Source organism: Onychomys torridus, chromosome 13 (assembly GCF_903995425.1).
Source record: "Onychomys torridus chromosome 13, mOncTor1.1, whole genome shotgun sequence".
Taxonomy (NCBI): domain Eukaryota; kingdom Metazoa; phylum Chordata; class Mammalia; order Rodentia; family Cricetidae; genus Onychomys; species Onychomys torridus.
Window position 1 is genome coordinate 49,301,601 of NC_050455.1, and position 27,292 is coordinate 49,328,892.

The 27,292-nt window shown below is 51.5% G+C and overlaps 1 protein-coding gene across 3 annotated transcripts in view; it reads left to right on the top strand.

Moving 5' to 3' along the window:
• Camk2a (calcium/calmodulin dependent protein kinase II alpha) overlaps positions 1-27,292 on the top strand; it is a 62,965-nt gene extending 35,673 nt beyond the window's left edge. The window contains exons 11-19 of one of the 3 annotated variants that reach the window (XM_036204576.1): positions 21-104; positions 1,519-1,561; positions 5,210-5,250; positions 9,974-10,006; positions 10,943-10,991; positions 18,245-18,320; positions 20,846-20,940; positions 25,352-25,580; positions 25,838-27,292. In XM_036204576.1, the coding sequence (XP_036060469.1) occupies positions 21-104; positions 1,519-1,561; positions 5,210-5,250; positions 9,974-10,006; positions 10,943-10,991; positions 18,245-18,320; positions 20,846-20,940; positions 25,352-25,580; positions 25,838-25,841 (654 nt within the window). In that variant the 3' untranslated portion in view covers positions 25,842-27,292. Of the gene's footprint in view, positions 1-20; positions 105-1,518; positions 1,562-5,209; positions 5,251-9,973; positions 10,007-10,942; positions 10,992-18,244; positions 18,321-20,845; positions 20,941-25,351; positions 25,585-25,837 lie in introns of those variants that run through there. The other 2 variants (XM_036204577.1, XM_036204578.1) reach the window with 2 other exon arrangements.

Below are 27,292 nucleotides of genomic sequence, written 5' to 3' on the forward strand. Positions count from 1 at the left end.
AGCTCTCACCCTCTCTCCAGCACCGCTCCACTGTGGCCTCCTGCATGCACAGACAGGAGACCGTGGACTGCCTGAAGAAGTTCAATGCCCGGAGGAAACTGAAGGTAACCGGTCCCGATCCTTGGCATCCCTGGATCCACTAGTTCTTCCCCTCACCGATTTCACGTGTGTTTAGTGGACATTCTTGCACCCTGGCCACCAAGGGTTTGGGGGAGCAAACAGCCAGTCTGACCCCATTCCACGCTGTCTGCACTCTTATGGAGAGGTCAGACAAGCAGGACTCTGCTGGGGCATGGTGAGTACTGTGCCTGACGGAGGGTGACACAGTAGGGGGATGGCATTCCCTGGTCTGGAGGATTCTGGGAAGGATTTCAAGAGGCCTTCCTGGAGGCGGTGGCATTTGAGTTGACTCTTCAGGACAAATACGTGTAGAGTGACAAGGGGGGATGTTCCAGACAGCATGGCCTGTACAGATGTCTGCAAGTGTGAGCACTACTCTAGGGAACCACGGATGGTTTAAGAGAAGTTGTTTTTTTTTTCCCAATGGGGGAGGGGAGCAACATGTGACCAGACATGAAACCACAGTTGAGAGAGAGAGAATCCCAGTTGTTGAACATGGAGGAAAAATGAATGTGTCCATCAGAGATAGGTTGAGGGGCCTGAGAAAGCCACTGTGGAATCAAGGTGGTTCCTGAGCTGAGCCTTCTCGGCAGGTCCTGCACTCGGCAGGCTAAGAAGGCTTCTCTGTGATAGCCAGCTGTCGGCGTGCTTGATGGGAACACTGAGGGCAGATGTGGAGGCCTTGGCTCACTGGGGACTCCCTTACCTACTGCTCCCAGACCTGGAACGGAGGCTCAGGATGGGGACTTGAACCGCCAGGGTGACGACTGGCACTATGTCAGAGAAGCTGAGGCTCACTCCCACCCCCGCGGGAAGTGTCCCAGAAGAAGGAAGCTTCCTACTGTGGGAATCTGGGATTCTTAACTTGAAGGGCTGCTGGATTTGGGGATGGTCCGAGTCAGGTCTTAATGAGACAGCACGAGGGCCTGTTGGGCCCTGGTTTCCAGCTCCTCGCCCACAGAGGGGGCTTCTCCAACTTGATATCCTCCGGGCTATGGTCCAAGGGCCATGGAGGGAAGGACTGAGTCTACAGCCAGGTCCTCCAAGCCTAGAGCAGCCCAAGCCTAGTTGGCCTTCCCAACCCAGGCAGGGAACTTCTATAGCTGTTAGGAGCCCCCCCTGCTAGGGTGTTTTGGAGTCTACTAGTTTTGGCCAGACCACGGCACCTATTAATGTCTGCTCCTGTCTCAAGACCTGTGCCTGCCAAAACTACTCCTCCAGGGAGAGTGGATGGGCTCTGGGCTAGAGGGTGGGGTGGGGTCAAATGGAGGGGCAGGGGCAGAGGTTTTGGCTTGTCTCTGAAGAGCACACCGCCTGCTCTTCCCCGTGCCCTTCTGTTCCTGTCTATGCTCCGCCCCTCACCTGTGTCTCCTCTTGGGCCTGTCTCATCTGTTGCAGGGAGCCATCCTCACCACTATGCTGGCCACCAGGAACTTCTCCGGTAGGTGATGGGGCTAGAGTCCCCGGTACAGGATGGACATCCTGCACCGGTCTGTTGGATGCCATTGCACTGTTGGGTAGCTGGGTGTCCCCAGAAGGTTTGCAGAGGATACCTGATCCAGGCTTAGCTCACCTATCACAATTGGCACAGAGAAAGGAAAGAAGAGATTAAAAGTCAGCAAACCAAGGCCTTGTTAGAGGTTCAGTCTGACTTCCCAGTCCACAGCAGTAGCACTGGGGTTTTCAGGCCAGACCAGCTAGAGGGGCAGACAGCTATTGCGGTCTCATCCAGCAGGAAGGGTCAGGTCAGACTTTAGAGCTGTAAGCCAACAGGCACTTAGCTTCAGCTCAGGTTGCTTCACAACAAGCAGTGGGGTGACACTTCTCCCTTTTTCCAGATGGGACAATAAAAGCTAAAGAGAGTATTCTCTGTCTCCTCCCAGGTCCCAGAACTCAAGAGAGGCAGAACCTGTCTTCAGCACAGGGCTGACCCACTCAGAGAAGGTGCTTTTATCTAGACTGGATTACCCAGGAGCCCAGGGCAGGAGACTCCCAGGCAGGGAGTGGCCAAGTACTTGGGCATGTAGCTCCAAACAGGAGGGAAAGGGATTATTGTCAGAGCTTAGCAACTCCTCTTGGCACAAGGGTCAGTGACAGGCCAGTGCTGCTTCAGGCCTCTCCCTAGGGAGTCTGGGTGCTGATGGCGCAGCAGAGCAGATATGGACAGTGGAAGCGGCAGAGCTCACTGCAAGGACCCTGGCACTGGGCCAGCACAGACAGCTGCATGTACAGACAGGCCAACTGCAGCCAGGGGTCACTTCTGAGCAGAGGGCAGGCATGGGCCCCCTAGGAGGGTCTGCCTATATGATGGCCCAGCAGAAGGTCCAGCTTCGGAAGTGGGCTGCATCCACTTGGTAAGCCAGGGCTGTGAGGAGAAGTTTTTTTTTTTGTTTTTTTGTTTTTGTTTTTGTTTTTATTTTTCCCTGACAGTGGCACAGGGATGCTAGAGAGATGGCTCAGCATTTAGGAGCATTTATTGCTCTTGCATAGGACCCAAGGCTTGGTCCCCAGAATCTACATGGAGGCTCACAACTGCCTGTAACTCCAATTCTGGGGGATCTAATGCTCTCTTCTGGCTTCCATGAGGTCCTGTACAATGTGGTGCACATGAATTCATACAAACACACATAAAGAGCTAAACAAATCTTTAAAATAGAAGAAGGAATTTTGGACCTAACTTTGGTTTCCAATACAAAAAGGAAGAGGAGAGAGAGAGAAGAAAGAAAGGAAAAATTGAGGAAATACATTTCTAACCATTAAAAATCAAAGATTCGGGGGCTTGGGAGATGGCTCACTGGGTAAAGTGCCTGATGGGCTAGCATGAGGAACTGAGTTCAGAGCCCCAGCACCTATGTGAAAAGCTAAATGTGTCAGTACCTGCCTGTAATCTCAACACTGGGAGACAGAGACAAGGTGAGCTGGCCACCCGGTCTACCAGATCAGTAAACTTCAGGTTCAGAGAGAAACCCTGACTCTAAAATCAAGGGGAAGCTGGTGGTATATGCCTTTAATTAATCCTAGCACTCAAGAGGCAGAGAAGCAGGTGGATCTCTGTGAGTATGAGGTCATCCTGGTCTACACAGAAAGTTCTAGCCAGAGCTACATAGTGAGTTCCTGTCCCCCAATCCCACCCCAAAAAGGAAGAATGTGATCAAGGGAGGTATCCAACATTAGCCCCTAGCATCCACATGTGAGCACACAGACATACACACATCAAAATTTTTATACACACAAAAACAATCAAAGAGATTTCACACACACACACACACACACACAGAGAGAGAGAGACAGAGAGACAGAGAGACAGAGAGAGATAGAGAGACAGACAGAGACATACAGAGAGAGACAGAGACATACAGAGAGAGACAGAGAGATTTCTGTGATCTTTGAAAATCATTCTGGGAACTAGGGATGTAGCTTAGATTGTAAAAAGTACTTGCCTAGCATGCATGAAACCTTGAGTTCCTATTTGTTTGTTTGTTTTTTTATTTTGTTTTGTTTTTCAAGACAGGGATTCTCTGTGTAAATCAGGCTGGCCTCAAACACATAGAGATCCACTGGCCTCTGCCTCCTGAGTGCTGGGATTAAAGGCATGAGCCACCACTGTCCGGCTGAAGCCTTGAGTTCTTCTCCAATACCAAATAAAAATCAAGGGCAGCCTGGTTTACAGAACAAGTTCCAGAACAGCCAGGGCTACACAGAGAAAGCTTATATGGAAAAACAAAATAAACAAGCAAAAGGCCAGCAGCACATGTGTATGGTAGCACATGGCTGTAATCCCGGGATTCAGGAGATTGAGGCAAGAAGATCAGAAGGTTGCATGGTAAATCAAGGCCAGTCTAGGCCTATTCTGAAAAGAAAAGAAAATCAGGGTCTGGTGACATTGGACACAAACCTGTACAACAGTGGCCTAGAGCGGAGAGTCCCCAAGGTGAACACTCTCCCATGCTGAGCATTCTGGTCCCACTTGCACAGCCTGGAGAGAGAGACTTTCAGGGATGGCACACAGAAAGGACCTCTACCCTTTGGGAGTTTTGAGATGTCCCATGTGGAGTTATAGAGGGGCTGAGAGCTGAGGCATCTTGAGCTCATCCCTCAGAGCCCCTGGGGCATCAGTGTCCTGTACCTTTAACGCCCTCCACCCCCATCCCCAGTTCACCCTCTTGGGGCTCCCTGGAGAAGGACTAATCATAAATGTCATCGAGGGCCGACTATATATATCCTGAACGCTGTGCTAAGCACTTCATAGAACCATGTCTCATTTAGGGCATTTTTTTTTAAAGGTCTGAAGTGGTTAAATACCAGGCAGGGCAGGGCTGGGCATTCATGCTACTTCTGTCTCATACCCATTGCCAGGGCTCCAGTCAGGAAATGAGGGAGGAAAAGGGAAATGCATGGTCCAAGCGGTGGCTGGGCTTTTGCCTACCTCCAGGACTCTGCCAGCCCTACATGGGATTCCAGAGGCTGAACTTAAGTCTGTGCTGCTGAGAAGAAAGGGAGAGTGTTCTGGCAGAGGGTGGGCCTCAGCAGGGGGACATCTGCTTCTTGTCACCAGCAAAATGCAGTCTGCAGCTGTCCAGACTGAGTAGGCGGGGCTGACACATGACCTCAGCAGCGGCATGGGGCTAAAATTAGAGAGGGCCAGGGCAGGTGGGGGCCAAAGCAGGGAGCTTCCAGCCCTCAATCAGGCTGCAGGCCTCTGAGTTGGCCACCAACAGCCTTGGTGACAGGGAGCCAGAGGGAATCCCCAGGCTCAAACAGCAATCCTACAGTCCCGGGACGCGTTGGGACACCTCTTCCAGCTCCAAAGTCCCAGGGCTATCTATCCCTGAGACTGCTGCGAACTGGGGATCGCAGGCCCACCCTGGTTAAAGAGGGAGTAGAAGGTGGAAGACCAGTGGACGGAGAGGAGGAAGAGGAAGTCTCTCGTTTGGTGGCCAAGCCAGCTCTGTTCCCAGACAGTCCACAGGCCACTACTCCCAGCAGGCCGGCCGGCCGCCCTGCTGCGTGCAAATGCTGCTCTTCCTCACCCTGTGGGCTCTGGTGCCCTGCCTGGTGTTGCTAATGTTCTACTTTCTCTCCTCCACAGGAGGGAAGAGCGGAGGGAACAAGAAGAATGATGGTGTAAAGGTAAGTCCCCGGGAGCCCCGCAGGCCTGTCTCTGCCAGAGACCTGCTGTCAGGCCTTGGGCAAGCCCTGGCCTCGCTAATGGTGACATGTCGGATTCAGGGCCAAGCTCTCCCCAGATCAACCCAGTTTGTGCTCCGGGGCCCACCTCTCACCATGTTTGCTGGGAGCAGGTGGCCTGGGTTGCCTGGAGCACAGTAAAGGGGCAGATCTTGAGGAGGCTTCTGGGGCTCTACGGGGCTGTGACTAGAGGGTACCGAAGGGACAGAAATGGTCACTAAGGTGACCTCATCCCGCCCAAAGTGTGAGGGGACTGGATGGGCTCTGGCCTGTGCGTACACTAGTGTAGCCTGTAACCCATGGAGAATGGGCAGTGATTTTACCAGGCTTTGGGTCCCAGAAGGCCCACTTCTCCAACAATGCCTGTCCCCTGTGCCCACCCTTGATGCCCAAGCTACCTCTCTCCACACCCCGCTGGCCGCTCTTTCCTGTTTCTTCTCACTTCTCCCTCCGCTGTCTGGGGCCTAGTCCCTTTGCTCTCTGCAACCCCCTCCCCGCCCCCTGCTACCTGACTGCCTTATGGGGTCTCATCTCTGGAGACTGCCTTATTCTGGACTCTGCACCCACATACCCAAGACATTAGAAGGTGTGAGGTGCTGAACGGCCGCCCAGGCCATTCAGTGTGTGCTGGTGGCTGTACGGCTTCAACAAGAATGGCTATGAACTGCCTGGGACTGCATGGGGAGAGTCTGGGCTGGGTGTTAGGCCAGAATTGGGCTTCCCCTTTGTCCATCCCCTTTTTACACCTGAGGGTCTCTTAGGTGCCTCAGGTGGGATGTGGACTTGGTGATCATTTCTAAGATTCTAGCTCTGAAAACATACCAAAGAGCAACTGTTCTTCCAAACCTAACCAATCTCCCTTCTCATCTCGTGTTCTTGAGGGCTGTGGCCACATGCTGTGTAACGATGCTTGGTCAGGGACAGACTTTATATGCAAAGGTGATCCTCAAAGACTACAGTGGAGATGTGAAGTTCCTATTGCCTAGTGGTTTTTCTCTACCCTCCTCCATTTTTCCTTCACTTTCCATTTTGAGATAGGATCTCACCATGCAGCCCAAGTTAACCTTAAACTCTCCACCTGTTTAGCCAAGCCTCCAGAGGGCTGGAATTACAGGTGTACATCCCTATGTCAGGCTCTCACCATACCTAAGCATGCTTAGATTTGTTTAGGTGCATAGTTCTTACCATGTATTATACATGCATACTGGATTTGGCATAGTAACATGCTGTGAGGATTTGGAGTCTAGGAACAATAGAGATATCATATGCCCTAAAATCACTGTATGATACCTGCATAGTGGCATAATTTCTCATGACACATTTCTCAGAATATGTCCCTGTCATTAAGAAACACATGGCTAGACACAATTATTTGGTTATTGGACAAAAATCAAGGCTTTTCACAATGAACTCTTTGGACCCAAATATTCTGGGGAGGTTCCTCTGGCAGCAGGTGGAGCGGAGGAGGACTAGAAGGGGGAAGACCCAGATCCCTGGGATTCCTGCAACCTCAACAAGTTCATGCCAAAGTCATCGTGGTGGGTCAGTGAGTAGGGTGGTTTACTGACAGCTGGGGCTTGGCTGGTTCAAGTCCCGGGACTGTGCTTCCTTCCCTCCCTCCTCCTTGGCTGGCTGTGAGGATCAGCTGGGCTAACACATGTTGACAGTGTGGGCAGTGCTCACATGCACAAGAAGTCATTGAGTCAGGAATACCTTTCCTGTTGCGTGTGCCAGGCTTCGTTTTCTCTTGAGAACAAAGCACGCTCAAGCAAACACTTGGAAACCTTAGAGGAAAAGTTAACCCACACTTGTCATAGAATGAACACACGTGTTGGGGTGGACTCTGGTCTGCTGTCTGAGTGTCCTTGAGCCCAACTTTTGCTCCCAACTTGAAATGGGTCCTAGAGGGGTACACTCCATGGGGCTGCAGGTGTAAAGTGCCTGGGGACCCTCTCTACCCACACTGTGTTGATGCTGAGTTGAGGTGCCCTGATCTGCCTGGCTCTTGGATTGGCCCTGGCAGATTGTTGAAGAACTCCTGGGTTTGGGGACAGGAAAGGCTCATGTTGGGCCAGGGTTAGGGCTGGAACTCCAGATCCAGCTGCTCTTGGACAGAGGCAGAAGGTAGCACTTGTAGCATGATGCTTTGCTAGTCACCAAGGTGCTTTCCAGCGAGTACAACTGGACAAAATGTCCCTGCTTCCTTCAGGGTAGGACAAACCCTAAATGACTTCTTAGGGTGGCCTAGATGTGGACAAAGAGAAACTCTAATGTTGTCCCTGGCCCAGCCTCCTCTTACAGCACAACCTCCCTCCTTTCCTAGAAATGGAGGAGGGAAGAGTAATTTGGGTCTGGCCTGGGACTAGGGGGAACAGCTGGCTTATACCTTGCTCCTCCATGGAGTGGAGAGGATAGCAGGGCTTGGGGAGGTGACAGTCATATACTCTCAAATTCTCAAGTCAAAAAGCCATGTGTGGGGTTGAATGGGGGCCTCGCTGTTCCTTCTTTCCAGGGATTGGTCCTGGTCCTGCTACCTCTACCAGGAGAGTAGAGTTGTTTCCAAAGGTTGGTGAGATGGCCTCACCAGAGAGACCCCCAGGAAGTTGCATCACGCAGACACACACCCAGCGTAAGGGGGGAAATCTGTGCTCTTTCTACAATTGTGTGCTGAGTGACAAATGGTTCTATGTGGAGCTTAAAGGAGAGGCTAGCGGCCTGTTCTGCCACCAAGGGAAGGGCTGCTCGGCCTGAGTGACAGGAGCTTCTTGAGCCTTTACAGGCTCTTCAGGGCTGAGATTGACAACACTGCTGTTCTGCAACCCTTGCTGACCTTAGAACCAGCTTCCATTGGCAGTTCTAAGAGAGGCGACTCTGCTTTTGCGGACAACCCCTTTCAATCCAACTCTCAAGTGCTGGTCAAGATGGTGGTCGCCTCATTTGTGATTCTAGGAGATAGAATCTCTGTCCTCCAGAAGCAGTGCCCAGCCCTGGCCTGCTTTAGGCCTTGGTTTCCACAGGAGTCCACTGCTCCCACCCCTCACCTCACTCACTGCCCTGTTGGTGTCGCATCCGTGACGTTGTTGCCCTCCCCCCATGTCCCATCCTGTCACTGTACGTCCGAATCTGATACAGTCTCTGCTCTGTGTCTCCTCTTCATGTTCCACCTGGAACCTTCTGGCCCGTGTGGGCCTCCTCGGGTTTCTGCTGACAGCTGAGCTCTATGGGCCTGTCCCCCTTCCCCACACACTGTCTGGCCAAGCTGCAGCCATGGAGGGAGGCCAGCATAAAGGAGAGGAGAGGAGAGGAGAGGAGAGGAGAGGAGAGGAGAGGAGAGGAGAGGAGAGGGGAGGGAGCAGTTGCAGTATTTTGCAATGAAGCCACACTACCCAGCCACCTAGGAAGGTGAGCATTCATGCCTCCTGAATACATGAGATCGAAATGTCCACCGAGGTATATTGCCTAGTGTGTGGAGGCCCTGGTTAAAAGGCACACATTTAGACCCTAGCATATAGATTATGCTTACTGGATTATAAAAGCAGGAAGCCCAAAATCTAACTTGAGTCTCTCAAGACCTATCCAGTGCGTTTTGTAGCACAGGCCTACACTGGAGAGGCCGAAAGTCTCTCCTTTACTTTCTTCGTGGGCTGGGAGGCAAGGGGCTCCCGGCTCTCCAGCAGGGAGCTAAGATAGCATGAGCCTTTGAGGAGTCTCTGTGGAGTCCTGGACAGAAGAAAGAGCCTTACCCTCAGCGCCTGTGTTTCCCTTAGCATAGCTCTTGACTTCTGAGAGAGCCTGTGAAGACTGCCATCGCTCTTAGGGCCCCATTTGTCTTCTCTGGACGTAAGTGTCACTTGGGACCTACTCTACGAACAAGTCTTCAGGATGCCTGGCTCTGAGAACCGAGTGAAGGAGAAGCAGCCCCCTTGTCCCCACCTCTTCCCTGGACCCCAAAGCTAACACATGGCTGGTGCAGCACACAAAGACTGGATTAGGCCAGCTGGCAGAGCCACTAGACTCAGGTTCCAGACATCTGCCTGTGCCTCAGTCTCCCTGTCAGAATACGGGAGCTGAATAACACAGTTGCTGGGAAGTTGTGAACACAAAGGGGATCGCAAAGGTATCCCCAGGGTCACCTGAGAATATTCTTGAAAGTGGACGTGACCAGTCCCACCAAGACTTAATCAAAGTCCTTAGAGAGGACCCGCTTCTGTATAGGACTCCGTGACAGAGAACTTGCTGGTATACCTAAGGCCTTGGGTTTCAGAAGGGACAAAAATTAAAAGGCAAGCTTCTCCAGTGACAAGATGCTAGAGAGTGGGGTCTGCTTAAACAGAAATGCATGGAGAGTCTGGGGCTCATGTCCAGGTCTGAGCACCCTACTGTCCCCCTAAAATGAACAGCCAGCCCGCATCTAAGAGTCAAGACTAACTTCCCTGACAGAGTGAGGCATAGTAGGACAGCCCTAGTTGAAGGCAGGCTTGGCCTCAGATGTTAGATCCATAGAGAGCCAGGTCCAGGCGTTTGAGGACCTAGAATCTGCCAGGCCTCATGTTGCTGATCAGAAAGGACCACAGAGGATGGCCCCGAGGCCATCCTCCTTCCTAACCTCCCTGCTCTTTTCACACGGTGTCTTTTCCTGTCCCATCTCTTCTCCTTGTTTTTCCAGAAAAGAAAGTCCAGTTCCAGCGTTCAGTTAATGGTGAGTGTCCGCCGTCTCCCAAACACCGGTAAATGCTGGGCCTCGCTCCCTCGCTCCTGCAGGCTGCACAGGAACCCGGGGCGGGGAGAGTGTGCTCAGGGCATGCGTGGTATGTGTGCATTGTGTGACAATATGTGTGTGTTGTGTGTGTGTGTGTGTGTTGTTTGCGTGTTTCTGTTGACACCTCCAATTCCATGGCCCAGACCAGCAGGCCAACAGCAGATCCAAGGCCTTCCTCCAGTCCAAAGGTGGATTTGAACCAAGTCCAGCCCTTGTCTTCTTGCTTCTCCCACGCCCTCTGCTCAAGAGCTCATCTCAGGGCTTGGTTTGTACCGTTTGCTGCTAGGGTGGGGCTTGCTTTGGCCAGAGAAGCAAGTGTCATGGAGGCTACTGGAGCTTGTGCGGGCCACTCCAGCAGAGGAACCACAGCCCTGCCTCTGTCAAGAGTGCCAGGGGTGACACGGTGGCCCATGTCCCTCTTCTTCTGGTTCCATGACTATCTCGATTGCGCGGTTTTTCTCCCCTCTGAAAAGCCCACCCTCTCTCACCCTGGGCCTGCCTCTCTCTGTCTTCTTTTCCTGCCGGTGTGTGCATTCCTCTCCCATTCTGTGGCTCCCACGGTGTCTTTCTGCTCTTCTGTACCCCTTCTTTGCCTCCTGAGCAGAAAGGACCTAGGAAGCCCCTCTCAGCCCCCACCCCCCCAAGAGGCCAGGGATCTCCTTGCAGGTACTGCTTCACAGGAGCCCTGCCTCAGCCACCTGCTTAGCTGGGTCCCCTCAGGCTGGAGGCTCTGGCAGGGTTTGTATAAAGCATCTGGACCACAGAGCCTGGGAAGCCACAGAGCCCAGCGAATCACCAGGCAGCCAGGTCGCCAAGCTGACCCAGCCCCTCCCGTCGCCAGGCCCTCCTCACCGTACCCCCGCTTCTCTTTGGCAGGAGTCTTCCGAGAGCACCAACACCACCATCGAGGATGAAGACACCAAAGGTAGGAAGGCCTGGCCTGCTGAGCAGACCCTCACCGTTGTACCCACCACCACAGCCTGGAGTTTTTCGGCTTCTGATAAGCAGGACATACTGTGGGCGTGGCTTCCCCAGACAGTGCCCAGCACTGGGGGTGGGGGTGGGGTGGGGGTGGGGTAACATACTTTATCTTATGGATTTATTTCACCACCTATCAGAGGGGAAAAAAAATTAACATTGAAGCCATAGATACATTGGAACACTGTGACTTTTCCTTTAGAAATAAGTCATTGTATTTATTTAGTTTTGACCGACTTCATTTTTAAAACATGAAGCAGTGAGAATAAAGGAACAGAGAACAAAAATCCAGGCAGCTCATTCAGCTGGAGCGCATGAAGTCAAAACCAAAGGCCAGCAAAACTAAAAATGCAGGGGTTTTTGTAGCTCACCACGCATTGCTTTCAGAAGCCAGCTGGGGTGGCACTTCTGTAGTCCCAGTGCATGAGCGGCCAGCGGAAGAGGCATGAGCTGAGGCCAGCATGCCGGAGGAACCTGGGCTCCCAATAAAACCTATCAGATGGATAAGGGAGCAAAGAGCCCCACGTGAAGAGGAGTCTTGAGAAAGGAAATAGCAGGAGCCTTCTTTGGTTCACGGACACTTGCTAAACCCAGGGCTCCATCTGGACCAATATGTGGGTGTGTCCAACCTGCAGCCTGCAGGCCGCTTGTGGCCAAGGGTAGCTATGAACACGGCCCAACACAAAATCACAAACTTACACAAAACACGACATCTTGAGAAGATTTATTTATTTTAATTTTATGTGCATGAATATTCTGGGGACATGTGTAAGTGTACTAAGTGCATGTCTGGTGTCCTCGGAGGCCAGGGAGGGGGACACTGGACTCTCTGAAAATGGAGTTATGGGTGGTTGTAAGCAGCCATATGGGTTCTGGGAACTGATCCTGGCTCTTCAGACAGGTCTCTTAACTGCCGAACCATCCTTCCAGCCCTAAAACGTGACTGGGTTTGTGTGTGTGTGTGTGTGTGTGTGTGTGTGTGTGTGTGTGTGTGTGTGTTTTGCAATTTATTTTTAACTCTTGTGACTGTATTGCATAATTCTTGTTCATGAACACTGCAGGTGATAACATTATTTCACAGTGTGAAAAGAGCAGACCTGGAGCTGTGGTTCTCAACCTTCCTAATGCTGCTGTGACCCTCTAATGCAGTTCCTCATGTTCTGGTGACCCCCACCCCGCCCAACCATAACATTATTTCATTGCTACTTCATAACCATAGTTTTGCTACTGTTATGAATCATAAGGTAAATATCTGATGTACAGGATAGCCAATATGGGACCTGTAGTAGGGTTGCGACCCACAGGTTGAGAACCCGGATGCTTTCCACGGTCTCACAACTTACCTTCCCACGAACCCTCTTCTCCAGCCAAGAGTACAGGACGGAGAATTTAGGGGAAGGTGGACTCAAGGTGGGGTCGGGATCTGAACCCAGGTAGTTTGCATCTGGACCCTGGCGAGCAGACAGTGTCCTAGGAGGCCTTGGGAAGGTATCCTGGGAAGGAGCCGTGTGCCAATTCTGCACAGGAAACACAGATCCTTGACAGGTCCCCCCCCCTGCTCTCTACCTCTCCTCCACTTCCCAAGTTAGGGAAAGCAGATAACTCAGCAGTCTGCAGGCTGGGGAGGAGCTAGAGATGCCCTGCGGGAGGGGCTTGTTGAAGTCTGGAAAAGGGTTGCTGCCCAGGAGGAATCTCAGTGGTGCTAGTTGAGGCAAATTTTTTTAGGGGTGTAGATATTTTGCTGTGAAAAAAAATACAGTGGGGATAGGGTTGATGTCAGAGCCCTGGGTTTGATCCCCAACACTGGAAAAAAAAAAGAGATTGTGTTTATATGACAAGCTTTTTATAATGTCCTAATGTGGCGTGGGGTGCAGTGAAGGCTTGCATGCAGTTTTTGCAAAGTATGGCAGCCTTCTTTTCCTGCAGGGACCTGGGAGAAAGTCTGTCTGTCCATGTGCCTCTCTGGTCATTCCCAAATTGGTCGGGGAAGCAGTCTGGTGCTAGTAGATTGGTGTCCTGTGTTGGCTCCATGGACAACCTTGCATGTGCATTCATTCATTCGGCCCTGTGAGTCTGTCTGTAGCACATGCCCAGCCCGACCCCAGGTCATAGGTCTCTGGTCAAGCTAAATTACTTCTTAGACGTTCACCATATGGGAGACTCTCGGCCCCAGTGTGAAGAGACAGGCTCTGGGACTCTGAGACGACTCAATCTTATTCCTGGCCTTAGGGCAGATAGAAACCATGGAGGTGAGTTGGCTCTGTCCTCCATTGGCTGGGTGACCTTTGACAACTTACTCAACTTCTCTGAGTCTCAGTTTCCTTAATAATAAACGGGTTATGATAACAGTACCAACTTCTGATATTTCTGTGCAGAAGAAATGGCAGCTGTATGTACAGTACACGCACAGCATTTGGCATGTGTTTAAAAAAAATAAATCTTCATTTCTTTTTTTTTTTTTTTTTTTCAAACTGGAATTCCGTGGTTGAGTGACAGGAAGCCCCATGACATTTCCTTGGAGTGTCAATTTGATTCAAAGACTATTTTAAGACAAATATTTATATGTTAAACAGACAGAATATTTGGAGTAGAATACAAAATGTGTATGCACTGGTAATGTAAAATAGGAGCTGTCAGTGATATATTCCACCTGGATGGTGACTTTGGGCTGTGCTGTGAGGCCTCACATTTGCCAACAGCCTCCTCCGCTTTGAGGGATCCTGGGAACAATTTGTCTTGGATTTTAATTTACTTCTTCCCCTTTTTATAGAGGGAGGAAAGGCCCACATGGGTTACAGTATTAGTTATTTTTCCTGTTACTGTGGCAAAATAGTCTGTCAAAAGCAATTTAAGGAAGTGTTTGTTTTGGCTCCAACTTTGAGGCACTATCCATTGTGGTAGGCAGCCAGGGATGTTGAATTTGCAGCCAGGAACCAATAGTCGGGAATCAGAAGCAGATGCCCATGCTCAGCTCACCTTTTCCTTCCCAGTCAGTTCAGGGCCCCAGGCCGTGGTATGATGCCACTCACATTCAGGGTGAACCTTCCCTCTTCAGGTGAATCTTTGTGGAACTGCCTTCAGAGACACACTCAAGAGTGTTTCTGTGGTAATTTTAAATCCTGTCCATTTAATGACCAAGATTAACCATCATGGTTACTAGCTGGAGAACTGGAACCTTGTTCCCTGCTCCAGCATCATCTCTTCATGCATAAATGGCCCAGTGACTCAGTGTTCTGAAAGCACCCTCCTGTGAGAGAAGAGAAAAGCCCTTATATCTAGCCCCCCCCCCCCCCCCCCCACCCCCCACCCCCCCCCCCACCCCTCCACCCACCCCCACCCACCCCACCCCACCCCCCACTTTCCAGCGCCAATTCAGAGGAAGTTCCTGGAGTACCATGCTGTTATCTGGCATGAACCTGTTAAACCTTCTTACCAAGTGAGAATAGTAGTCAGCTTGGTCGACTCCGACCCAGCACTACAGTTAATTGGAAATGTTATTCGTCAGAACAGCATCCCTGGAGAGAAGTAAGGGGCGAGAGTTGTTCTGAGCACCTCTGGCTTTATGCAGTGCCCCTGCTCTCTGAGCTGTACCAGACCTGGTCTCTCTCCAAGCTAAAGAGCTTCCCCAGAAACTGGGTAGACACTAGGAAGTACTAGTTATCAGTGCAGGCCCCTGCTAGGCCTCAGTGTGTTATGTTGTGATCTTAAGAGTTTTTCTTCGGTTTTGGTTTTGGTTTTTTGAGACAGGGTTTCTCTGTGTAGCCCTGACTGTCTTGGAACTCCCTCTGTAGACTAGGCTGGCCTCCAACTCGGAGATCTGCCTGCCTCTGCCTCCAGAGTGCTGCAATTAAAGGAGTGTGCCACCACCGCCTGACCAAGAGATTTCCTTAATCTCTCTGGGGCCTCAGTTTCCTTGTCTGTAGGGGAATATTCCAGATCATCTGGATGAGGTAACTAGCCAGCAGTATGCAGTGAACAGCTGGAAGACTGCTTGTAAAGCAATAGGGGGTACTGGAGCCCTGGGAAAGGACCCTAATGGAATGGCCTTCAGATCCATCAGCACCAGGAGCCAGCCAGGTCTTCGGTCCCAGAGAACAAAGCTAGGGAAAATTCTTGGCTCTTGGAAAACTCGGCGCCCTGGTGTCTGAAGACATAGCGAAGCCAGGCTCACCTAGCAATGAACTCCTGGAGATACAGTGTTCAGTGTGACTCCAGACCTAAAACTGTACCATCTGAGACTGTGTGTCACACTCAGAGGTGTGTTCAGCCAGCTTCGGGAGCTTTGGGGACAGATGCAAACTTGCAGTGGATCTGGAAACCACAGAGAAGAGAAGACGGGTCAGGGGCTCCTTTGAGAGCCCCAGGAAGCAGAAAAAAGAGCTCCTACATGTAGTTCAGAGGTAGACTTCAGCCTGGAAGGCCCCAAGCCCACGAGGTACATACACATAGTCAGGTTTGTCTAACAGTGGTGGTTATTGTAGCCTATAACTTCGGTAGGACTGTGGCCTGTGACTCAGGCCTCCAGGAAGCATGCAGCCCGCCTGGAGCCTTGAGGCAGGGCTTGGACAAGTTTCTGCTTCCTGGTTTGCAGATGACAGGTATGACAGCTGTCTCTCGGTGAGTGCCAGGCCTTGCTCTGAATGCTTCAGTTTAGACACTATCACTCAAATGATGTGTTGATATGGGGTGCTTGCAACACAGGTGCTCCCAGGTAGGGCTGCATGTGATTGCTCTTCCTATCGCGTCTCAGAATAACCCCAAAATGTAGGTACTTCTGCTAGCTCCATTATCCATATGGGGAAACTGAGGTCTACCGTAGTCTCTTAGAGCTGTGAGGAGACAGAACAAGAATCCAAGCCTAGAGATCTTGACCCCAAAGCCCAGGCCTGGCCTGGACCACTTTGCCACATTCCTTGTGATGGTAGCAAGAAAGCAGCCTGAAGGGGGAAGGAGATAAAGAGACGCCTGTGGAAAGACATACTGGAGGGTCCCAGGGCACAGGCAAGGGCTCTGGCTCAGCTTCCACAGCCTGTGAGGAGCACGTGGGTTTGCTCTTCATTGTCCCCCCAGAGCTCACGGGGGAGTGGCTAGTCTGTAGTCCCTGCTGGCAAAGTCCACTTGTCCCGTGACCTGTCTCTGCTTTTGAGAAGAACAGCATGGCTGACCAGGAGCCCAGGTTCCAAAGCTCCTAAGAACAGGCGTACAGGTAGCTTGGGCAATTCCAGAGGCAGGGCAAAGGTGACAGCCCAGACTCTAGGTGGCGCCATCTGCTCATTCCTTCATTCATTCACTCCATATATGTATGTTGGGTACAACTTCTGCCCTGGTGGGCCCCTGGAAAAAGGGGAACAACCCTCACAAAGAATGACACCTAGGATCTGATAGACATTCCAACTGGTCAGGGCACACTGGCTGATCAGGAGCATCATGGTGGCTACATTGCTGGAACATTGTCTGCCAAGCACACACTCACTACAGGCCAAAGGCTATGCCAGGTACAGATGTGGGGAGAGTTCAGCTGTGGTGTGGAGGTGAAGCTCTGGAACTCCACAGGCTAAGTAAGTCCCTGGCCACAGCTGTGCATACCCTCTTGCTTAAGTCTGTACTGTAGCTGGTAGGGTCGGGCCAGCTCCAGGTTTGCAAGGAAGCTTTGGCCCCACCTCCGTGAGCTGGTACTGAGTTTACAGATACGTAGCAGGTGCCAAGCAGTTACTGTTCTGAGGGGTTAGTGTTCTGAGGACTTGGGGTGTGGACATGTGGGCCAAAGCACCAAGATCCCATAGAAAAAGCTCTGGACCGTGAGCCAGACTGCACCCTATGTTGTGTGTCCTTGGGTAAGCTGCGACCCTCGCGGGGCCTCAGTTTCCTTGGAAGCCCAGAAAGGAGTTTGGGTTTTTGGTAATTCTTCCAGCCTGGATGCCCTCAGAGTCCATCTCCCCTGGGTCTGAGGTGAGTGCCTGAGGCGGCATAGGCAGCTGGCAAGAAAAAGGGCAAGTCAGAGACTCAGCCAGGCTTGGTTCCGAGGCTGGGGGATGCTGAGACCCGCAGAACCCACATCCTGGGCAGTGTGACCTCTGCCTCACCATGGAGTGGCCAGGTTTGGGGGAGAGTTGCATCTGAGGGAAGGAAGGAAAGAGGGTCCTGCCCTGGACTAACTAAGGTCAGGTCTGTTTGGCTCCGCTGGGGCCCAGGATGCTGCAGATTCCTTCATTATTGAGGGTCAGTCAGGTCCTGTGTTGCCCACCTGCCGGGGGTCTGGGAGGAGCAAGCAAGGCAAGCTGAAGTGTAAGCATGCCGACCATGGCTGTGCTTACCATGAGCACCTGCTATAGGCCAGGCTTAGGGACACTGCTTCATGCTCACCACATTGTCCCACCCTCAGACCAGATCTGGGAGGAGGTCACTTTTGTCTCCGACTGACAAGCCTGTCAGTCCTGTGGTCCTCAGGCCCCACAGCTCATGAGGGCCCCAGTTGGGTTTTAGATGAAGATCTGTCTGGAATTGAAACCTGAGTTCTTGGCACTACCGGCTGGTTCTGAGTGAATCTTGTTCCACAGGTGGGGATGCTGAGGGTCAGGCCATGGCACGTCTAATAAGGGGACTGGTATTTAACTCTCTACCAGAAGATCAGCTTCCTGTTTTTCCGCGGAAGACAGGGGAAAGCAGTTGGCCCTAGAAGTTTCTAGGCAACTTGGCCTGAATCTTACAGTCACTCAAACTGAGCAAAAACTACCCAGATAACACAAGGGATGAGGAGTGACCTCAAAGACTTTCCTTTGTGACCCCATGTTTGCCTGTGGGGGACCCCTGGTTTGTGACTTGCCAGTCATCATGCAACGTGTAGCATTGTTTTGATTCACACGGCAAATCAAGATGGCTATTTTGGAGTCAAAACCTGGCTTCAAACAAGACCCAGAGTCTGAACGTCCACCATGGTGTTTGGAGGTCAAGGCTGGCAGCCCAGGCAACGCCTCGGCCTTTTGTAGCTCAGGGAACGACATTTCCCCCACCTTCAGCCTCAGTCTCCTGTGGGAAATGGGGCTAATGATCTCTCTCTCCCAGGGATAACAGAAGGTTGATTGAGATCATCTGTACACAGTGTCAGGGTCGCCGCCACAGAGCCTGCTGGGGACTCGGAAGCTGGTACTTGGCCCTTCGTGACTGTCGCTGTTATTATTTGTATCCTCTCCTACCTTACAGTGCGCAAACAGGAAATTATCAAAGTGACAGAGCAGCTGATTGAAGCCATAAGCAATGGAGATTTTGAGTCCTACACGTGAGTCAGCCAGGCTCATTCTGCATGTCCTGCCTGGATGGGGTTCCGGGGGTGCTAACCGGGGGTTTCTGAACCGACTCACTCTCTGCATGTGTGGCGAATGAATGAGATGGAGCTCCGTCCTTTCTGGTCTGCACCTGGTGCTCGTGACGCTACCTGTTCCTCTTCCCTCCAGTCTGGTCCCAGGAGGAGCTCCAATAAAGCTGCTTTTGTTTTCCGCCCCCAAAGAAAAGTGGTCTGTGCCCTAACGTGGGAAGAAGGGAATGGAGGCAGACCCTTCTCCATCCTGCCCAGTGGGTCCATCCCCTGGATCTCCACAGGTCTTTGACTTCAACTGAGCAGGAATGGGCAGGGACCCAAAGGGTGTTCACCATCAATGAGCAAGAGTGAGCAAACCTTAAACCCTCTGGGGAACGAGGCACACAGTCTGAAACAGAATATCCTTTGCTCACACACCGGCTCCAGCCCTTGGAAGGGCGGCTTTGGGCATAAACTGGGCTTCAACGCCTCCTAGTGGTCACCACACATTTGCTGGTCTTTCTGCCTGGCCCAGAGAGATTAGATGTTCTGGGTATAGGCGTTGGCATTTTGACCAGGGCTGATGGGGTCTGGACCTGGCAACCCCACACCTGCTTTTTTGGTGGGCAGAAGCTTCCAACCAAGACAGAGTGACCCTTGCCTGTGGGGTTAATGTGAGGTGGGAACAGCCTGGCTGGCGTGATCTCAGTTCACCGGAAGCTGCAAAGTGCATTCTAACCATGGGAACTAAATTCAGTCATTGGCAAGTCATTGGCTGTCTCTGGAGGAACAAGGTGCTTGAGAGGCATATGTGAAGCCCAGGGTCCTCACATAATATGTACACACACACACACACACACACACACACACACACACACGCACGCACACGCTTGTACATGTACTTGTATGTGCACAAGTTACAAGTATATTCTCAAGGAATGCGCACAGGTGTGTGTGCGCGCCAGAGTGTAGCAGGGTGTTGCATAAGGCATGGAAGCAGACTAGTCTTTTGGGTAGTTCTAGAGATGCTAAGCCAGGATGTATCAGGTCGGTGACTCTGAAGAACCACAGCCAGGGAACAAAGAGCCAGTGAGGTGGCCTTTCTGGGTGTCATGGGAAAACTTTCTCCCTCTATAAAGTTACAGGCTATGCTATCAGCCTACTCTAGGCTTTGAAACTTGCCTTGGGGCCTGTGGTGCCCTGGAATTGTAGCCTGCCTTGCTCCTGAATTAGCCCGTTCATCTCTCTGAGTCTCAGTTTCTACATATGTACGATATCCTTAGAGCAGATAGCCTTCAAGTCCTTCATGGGTGCAGAGGACCCAGACACCCCGTTAATGAAGTTTCTGCCGCAGGGCTGCACAAAAAAGCTTTGTCCACCTCAGGCAAGGCCCAGCCTGATGTCCCCTTCTGAGATTCCCAGTTCTAAAGTGGACAGGAAGCTTAGCCTATGCAGGGACATTTCCTGACCCTAGCTTTTTCGCTATGGTCACAGGGGTTTATGTTGTACCTCAAAAGATCCTCCAGCTGTGTAAATGGCTCCCCATTTGTGTCCTGCCCCTGCCTTGCAGTCACACCAAAAGACTGACAGCTGGAAGGGGCAGTCAGCTGAAAACACACAGCTTCCTTTTCCTGGGGGGCCTCCCCTGCCATATTCTCTGCTTCCTCTTTGATATCATTTTTTTTTTTTTTAAAAGCTGAGGATCGAACCCAGGGCCTTGTGCTTGCCAGACAAGCGCTCTTCCACTGAGCTAAATCCCCAACCCATGATATCATCTTCTTAAAATTTTATTATTTTACGTGTATGGGCATTTTGCCTGCATGTATGTCTATGTACCACATACGTGTCTGGTACCCGTAGAGGCCAGAAGAGGACCTGGAGTCACAGATGATTGTGAGCTACCATCGAACCCAGGTCCTCTGGAAGAACAACCAGCGCCTTTAACCACTGAGCCATCACTCCAGCCTAAGGGACATCATCTTCTTTAAGGCTCTTTTTCCTCATTTATAGCAGAGGAAACAGTCAGGGTGTTCCTCCAGCCCTAGGGTCATTTTGTCCAAATTAGTAAAATGCACCTCCTTCATGTACACACCTGACTTGGGGAGCTGAGGTCCGTTTATGTAAAGGAAAAGGCACCTCACTCCTGTACCCCAAGAGACAAGTTAGGAAAAGCCCCTTTGGGTCACTGCCGGGGAGTGGGGTACAGTGTGGAGAATAAAGAGCAGGCTGTACAGCATGACGCCTCACCCCCTCCTGGTACTCTTGTTCCCAGAGGGAAACACACATGCTGGGGACCTTATCATTAGTAAGTTGTAGAACTGAGACCTGAACTTGGGCTTCGTGGGTGTAGCTGGCACCCACCTGTCCTGCTCCACAGTGTGTTAACTCCTCCTTTGTTGATCCCTCAAGGAAGATGTGGCCATTTCCATTCTCCAGCTCACCCTCCAACGGGGTGACGAGAAGGTCATCTTCTCAGACCCCTCTTTCCTCTGGCTTCCTTCCTCCAGGAAGATGTGTGACCCTGGAATGACAGCCTTCGAACCTGAGGCCCTGGGGAACCTGGTCGAGGGCCTGGACTTTCATCGATTCTATTTTGAAAACCGTGAGCAATCCCTTCTCTCTGCCTGTTGTCTGCTCTCCTTCCATGTCCTGCTGGATGGCACAGCAGGGTGACGGGCAGGGCCTCAGGGGCAGCTCAGGAGCCAGTGAAGAGGAAGATCCCATGTGGACAGGGGTGGGTACCTTCTTGGTTCCCTCTCCATTGATTGCCAGCTGGACTACCAGCTGTCCCTCTTGTGGCTGAGGCCGGGGTGAAGCCAGGGTGGGTCCCCAAAGACCAAAGACACCTATGATAAACCTCCCTAGCCCCTTCCTGCCTTCTAGCCTGGGAGAGTTATGTGGAGAGTCTTTTTTCCCATTTATAGACAGGGAACCTTTACTAACTCACGCCAGGTCATCTGGAGGCTTGGGGCCATCTCAGGGGCCCAGTTGCTGACACAATGGCTCCTGGGCTATGATGCATATAACCTTATAGGTAGGGAGGGCCAGAGATTTCACACTGCTGTGCCCTGCCTGTTTGTCCAGGTCTCTGTCCTGCATGTCTGTCCTTCCTGGGCCTCTCCTCTGCAGGAGAGGTCTCAGAAGCTTGCAACCAGGGTGGGCAGGGTGCTGAGCCTGGGCCTGAGCCAGTGAGCTTCCTGCTTGTCTGTGTCTTCTTACCCAGGCCAGGGGTCAGACAGGGACCGAGCCAAGGCTAGGATATGAAGGATGGACCTCAGGGGTGGTCTAGTGAACCTACCTCCAAACCACCGGCGCAGACCACACGCACGCTTTCTGGTATTTTTAGGCACCACATATAGCATTGATTTAAATAGCAAGAAAGCCCTCCTCCTGGAGTGCTCAGGCAGAGAAGGACTCAGCTCATACCTCTCTGACAGTTCCTAATTTCCCTCTTTTTTTCAAAGGGCAGCGAGGGCTCAGATGCCTTGCAGGCAAGAGTGCTCTAACTATTTTCCCTTCACTGGACTTCCTGTTCCTTGTTTATGCTGTGCAGCCAACTGTCCACTAATGATAATGCTGGAAAGTTTTATTGGAAATAACCACATTAGGGCTGGAGAGTTGGCTCAGAGCTTAGGTGTGTGCACTGGCTCTCGCAGAGGACCTGGGTTCAGTTCCCAGTACCCATGTCACGTCATAACTGCCTAGAATCCCAGCTCCAGACGATCTTACGCCCTCTGTTGGCTTCCATGGGCCATTGCATTCCTGTGCACATACTACCCCCCCCCACCGCCCCACACATACCTTGCCCACATCAAGCACACAGACACATAAAAATAAAATCCTAAAAATAAGTAAACACATTATGAAGCTAACCAGGACAGTCATTTTGTGAAATAAGCACAGATGCTGTTTACATATGGTGTCAAAAACAAAGCGCAGGTGGTGTTGGGAGACTCAAGGTGAAGCACTGTTCTGTTATCCAGAAGACGTTTCCACTATGGCCAAGAGAGGGGAAGTGACTTGTCCAGAAGAATCCACAAAGCAAGCTGCAGACTTAGCTCTGTCTCCATCTGGTGCCCTTTTCTTTTGCTGACAGGCCCATTCTGTCAACATAGCAGCAGGACTCCCCACCTCCGGGCTTGCACCCCTCTAGTTGTATTTTATGGAGTACAGGGGTTCCAAGTATTCCCTCTTTAAAAAAAAAAAAAAGAGAGAAAGAAGCTACATTTCCTTACAGTATCAGACAGGATCCTCCATGCTGAGTGATGGAGACTGAATTCTTTTAAGAGAGGAAGCTGGACCTTGGGCCCTCTCATCCTGTGCACAGCTCCCCACGGTTGGGGGAAATCACCGGGGTTGTCATTATACCTCTGTCCTTTGGGGGTGCTGTTTCCCTGTTTCGGTCCTCTAGCCTCCACAGGGCCGGGCAGAGACCAGGTTAAGGTTCCACTCCTAAGGTGCAGGGACCACCACCAGTGGATCCGAAGGCAGAAGGAAGTCCATGTTTCTGGTCTGCTCAAGCAGCAGGCGCTCTCTCAGCACTGGCTCCTAGACCCTGTGCTTAACCCTGTGCTCACTTGTAAGGAAGACTCACAGGGATGTGACCCAGTACAGCCTCTCAGCCCTGCAGAGCTTCCTTCCTCTGCCTGCCCTTCCCAGCATCTGGCCCTGTCTCCCACCTTGTCCATGAGGAGGGTATCACCATGCTATGTTAGAGTCCCTGGGATTCCAGCCATGATCAACAATGGCAAAGCTTGTCCCCCACCACTACCAATGCTAAGATGTTGGTTCCTTTTGGAATGGACATGGATGGTCCTAATCCAACCACTGTGAGCTTGTCTTCTGCGGTTCCCCTGCCCCCTCCCCCCAGAAATTGACAGCTTCAACCAAGTCAGATAGTGGTTTTGGATTCATTTTCCATGCATATTAATGGACACGTTGCCTCCAGCCTCATGCATCATATTCAGGAACATTTAGGGAAGTCTCATGCACTTTGGAAAAGGGAAACTTGGTGACCCTTAGCTTCTAAAGCAGTGGTTCTCAACCTTCCTAATGCTGCGATCCTTTAATACAGTTCCTCACGTTGTGGTGACTCCCAACCATAAAATTATTTTTGTTACTACTTCATAACTGTAAATTTTTTTTGTTTGTTTTTGTTTTTCAAGATAGGGTTTCTCTGTGTAGCTTTGTGCCTTTCCTGGAACTCACTTGGTAGCCCAGGCTGGCCTCGAACGCACAGAGATCTGCCTGGCTCTGCCTCCCGAGTGCTGGGATTAAAGGCATGCGCCACCACTGCCCGGCCATAACTGTAATTTTGTCAGTTGTTGTGAATCGTAATGTAAATATCTGTGTTTTCTACTGGTCTCAGGCGACCCCTGTGAAAGGGTCAGTTGATGCAAAGGGTCATAACCCACAGTTTGAGAACCACTGCTCTAAGATTATTTTAAAAATTTACATTTTCTGTGCCTGAGAGCTCAAAATTCTGAATCTGTTATTGTTTGAGACTTGCTTATTGAAGGCCCGGGGAACACAGTGATTACAGTACTAAAGGGTGAGTGCCATTAGGTCCTTTTTCCCAGTCTAGGAAAAGAAAAAAAAAAAGACAGCTTACATTTTCCAGGGGATATGTGGTTTGCAAATTGTGTTGGGTCATAGAATCAGACTGTGAGGATGGAGAAGACATACTGGTGTTACACAGTCTCAAACTGGGGCATCTTGGGTAGTGTCGAAGACTGCACATTGGAGGCTAGCTGCTCACACAGTTGGAACCAATGTTCAGGCTACCCTAGGGGAGGACACAAGGGTTCTTGTCACAGTGAGAACCCGATGGCCTCTGTCTGCCCCTGGGTCACTGTCTTCTGTGCCTTTGTTTTACATCTTGATGAACAACTTGAGGGCTTCTTCCAGAATACTACAGTGATGTTGAGAATGGCAGTGGGAGCCATTTCTGGGCACTCTGCTTAGTTGTTATGACAACAAAGTCTTCCCGTGTCCCTCTTGCCCTAGAAAGTTCTATGACCTCACGCCATGATGACTAACACAATCCCCCAACGCTGAAGGTTCGATGAATCTACAATTCCATTTCCTCTGTTTCTATAATTCAGTAGATGGCAATAGAGTTGATAAAGACAGGGTGGGGCCTGTCCAGATTACAGACATTTCATCTGGTTTACAGGCTGTGTTACATTTGAATAATAGAACAACAGTTAAAAGTGAAGGCTTGCCAGGTGGTGGTGGCGCACGTCTTTAATCCCAGCACTCGGGAGGCAGAGGCAGGTGGATCTCTGTGAGTTCAAGACCAGCCTGGTCTACAAAGCGAGTTCCAGGAAAGGTGCAAAGCTTCACAGAGAAACCCTGTCTCGAAAAACAAAAAACAAAAAACAAAACAACAACAACAAAAAAGTGAAGGCTTTCCATATGGAAATCCAGAGAGATTTCCAGACTCTCTTGAGCAATAAGGTGTGAAACACATGGTACCCAGAGGAGCTGTGGGCAGGGTGCCCTCTAGATGGGACAAGGTGTCCTATTGGACACAGTCCCCATCACTCCCTACTGTCTCCCTGACCCAGAGGAAGTGGCTTGGTTGCCATCAGCATCTTATATCTAGCTCAGCCTCTATCATTTAAGTGCTGACCTGGTCCCAGTGTGCATCTGTGTTCAAGAAAAAGCAACATTACCTGGTTCAGTAAATTGTCTGGGCTTGGCTTCGTGCTTTTGTGTGTACAAGACGACACTAATTCTAAAATCCCACTGCCCCTGTGTTTGAGCAGTTTGGCATGTCTGAAGTCCGTTGTACCTTATCTGGGAGGTGGTATCCTGTTACCTAGGTTCCATAACAGTTCTGCCTTGACTCTCGGGTAGCTGGTCCCTGTCCCAGAGATTCCCCTACTGCGTATGAGTCAGGCAGAGGTGTCTTCTCCCTGGAAAGCAAAGCTGGAAGCTGAGCGCAATGGAACGAGGCAGGAAGTCCCCCTGGGTTGCATTGCCTCAGCCCCTTCCATCCCTGCCTCCAGTGTGGTCCCGGAACAGCAAGCCCGTGCACACCACCATCCTGAACCCCCACATCCACCTGATGGGTGACGAGTCAGCGTGCATCGCCTACATCCGCATCACGCAGTACCTGGATGCCGGTGGCATCCCCCGCACGGCCCAGTCAGAGGAGACCCGTGTTTGGCACCGCAGAGATGGCAAATGGCAGATTGTCCACTTCCACAGATCCGGGGCACCCTCCGTCCTGCCCCAGTAAGAATCCTTTCTTCCTGCGCCGCTAGGGGGAGTTAAGGGTGTTGACCTGGTGCGGGGTAGGGGTGGGGGCAGCGGGGCATGCCCCAGGGAGCAGGCTGCTGCCTTCTGCCTCTGAGTAGCTACAGAGAGGGTGGCGACAAGAGGCTGTGGCTCTGCAGATCCTGGGGAGAGGGTAGGGGGTGGGGGAGCTGGGCGGAAATCCTGGGAGGCCGCGTTGACGGTGTCTAAGGCGGTGGGCTTACCGTGTCTTACAGTTGAAGGACCAGGCCGGGGTCCCTGCGTTGTCGCATCGCAGAGATCCAGTCTTTGTCCGTGGAATGTGGCTGCTGGTCCTCTCTTGGATTTTGTTGGAATTCTCCTTGTCATATCACCCTATTGTCACCTCCTGCACCCGCATCATGAAAATCCGCTCCTTCACAAAAGCCATCACAGCATCAAAGCAAATGGCCAGCTCTTCCCGGCTCCGCCTCTCCCTCTCCCGCTCCAGTGGGGACCTTCTTCGGGCTGTTGTTGGCTTGGCCTAGCTTTGGCTGTAGGTGAGGAGGCCTGTGTGTTTACTGGGAAGGGAGGAAGAAGAAGGCAAGTGTGCCCCCTATCTTCGATCCCTCCTCTTCTGGGGTCCCCAGGGAAGCACGGATGAGCCCCTCAATTTCCAAGCCAACTCTTTATGGGGGAGAGTAAGAGAGGAGCCAACGCCAGGAGCCCCTGCCTAGAACTGCTGTCCTCATCTATACTGGCCCTGCGTTGACCAGCCCATCCGCTGTGGGGGAGGGGGTAGGCCCTCCCCCTTCAGGCGCCCCCCTGACTGGCTCAGCCCTTCTGTGAAGATCGCCTCCAGCGTTCCCCTTCCCATTCTGCCCTCCAAACGTCCTTGGAGAATTCCAGCTTCTTCGGTCTGAGAGGAAATTCGATGGTGTTTCAGGGGCAAAGCAAGCAAGCAACATTTAGGTATCCCTTCTACTTGGACGCATGCCTTTTTACAGCCAAACTTCTGTGTATTTCGTAAATGGATTTCGCGTTAATGGATATTTATGTATAACTAGACCTCAAGAGTTGGATCGGGTTGGGAAGTGGGTAGGAAGAGGGGTGAGGGGAAGTTTTTACTCTGTTCCAGATTTTTTGGGGGTGGGGTGGTGGGAGATTCCTTTCTGAGGTGGCCTCACCCCCCAGGGAGCACAGTTTCCTTCCATTCTGGTCCCCGTGGTCAGCTGACAGGATTTCTCCCAGGGCCAGCATGACTAACTTACAGCGAGTGAGTCAGGGCTGGGGAGGTCACCAGGATGGGAAGATCAGACTTGACATGTCTGGAACTGGAGTCCTCACTACTGAGCTTCCCAGGAAGTCTTTCCCTGTATCTTTGTGCCATCCCCTCACCCCATCCCTCACTACCTCCTGAGCACGCACCCTCATTGCTTCTCTTAACTTGGACGAAACAGAGCACCAGAAACTTATTTTCCTACTTCACGCTGAACTTGGGCGGGCCCTAGTGCGCCCGCCCGCCTGCCCTCCCTCCCTCCCCCCCCTCCCTCCCTCCTTCTCTTCTCTCCCTTCCTTTTTCTTCCTCTCTCTCCCTCTTCTTGGCTCTGATATGGAATGCTGTGTCTCGTCCATGGGGATCTCCTGTCTGCACTGTCTTCTTTGCATGACTTTATATGCAGTAAGTATGTTGAAAAAACAAAAACAAAAACAAAAAAAAAAAAGAAGAAAAA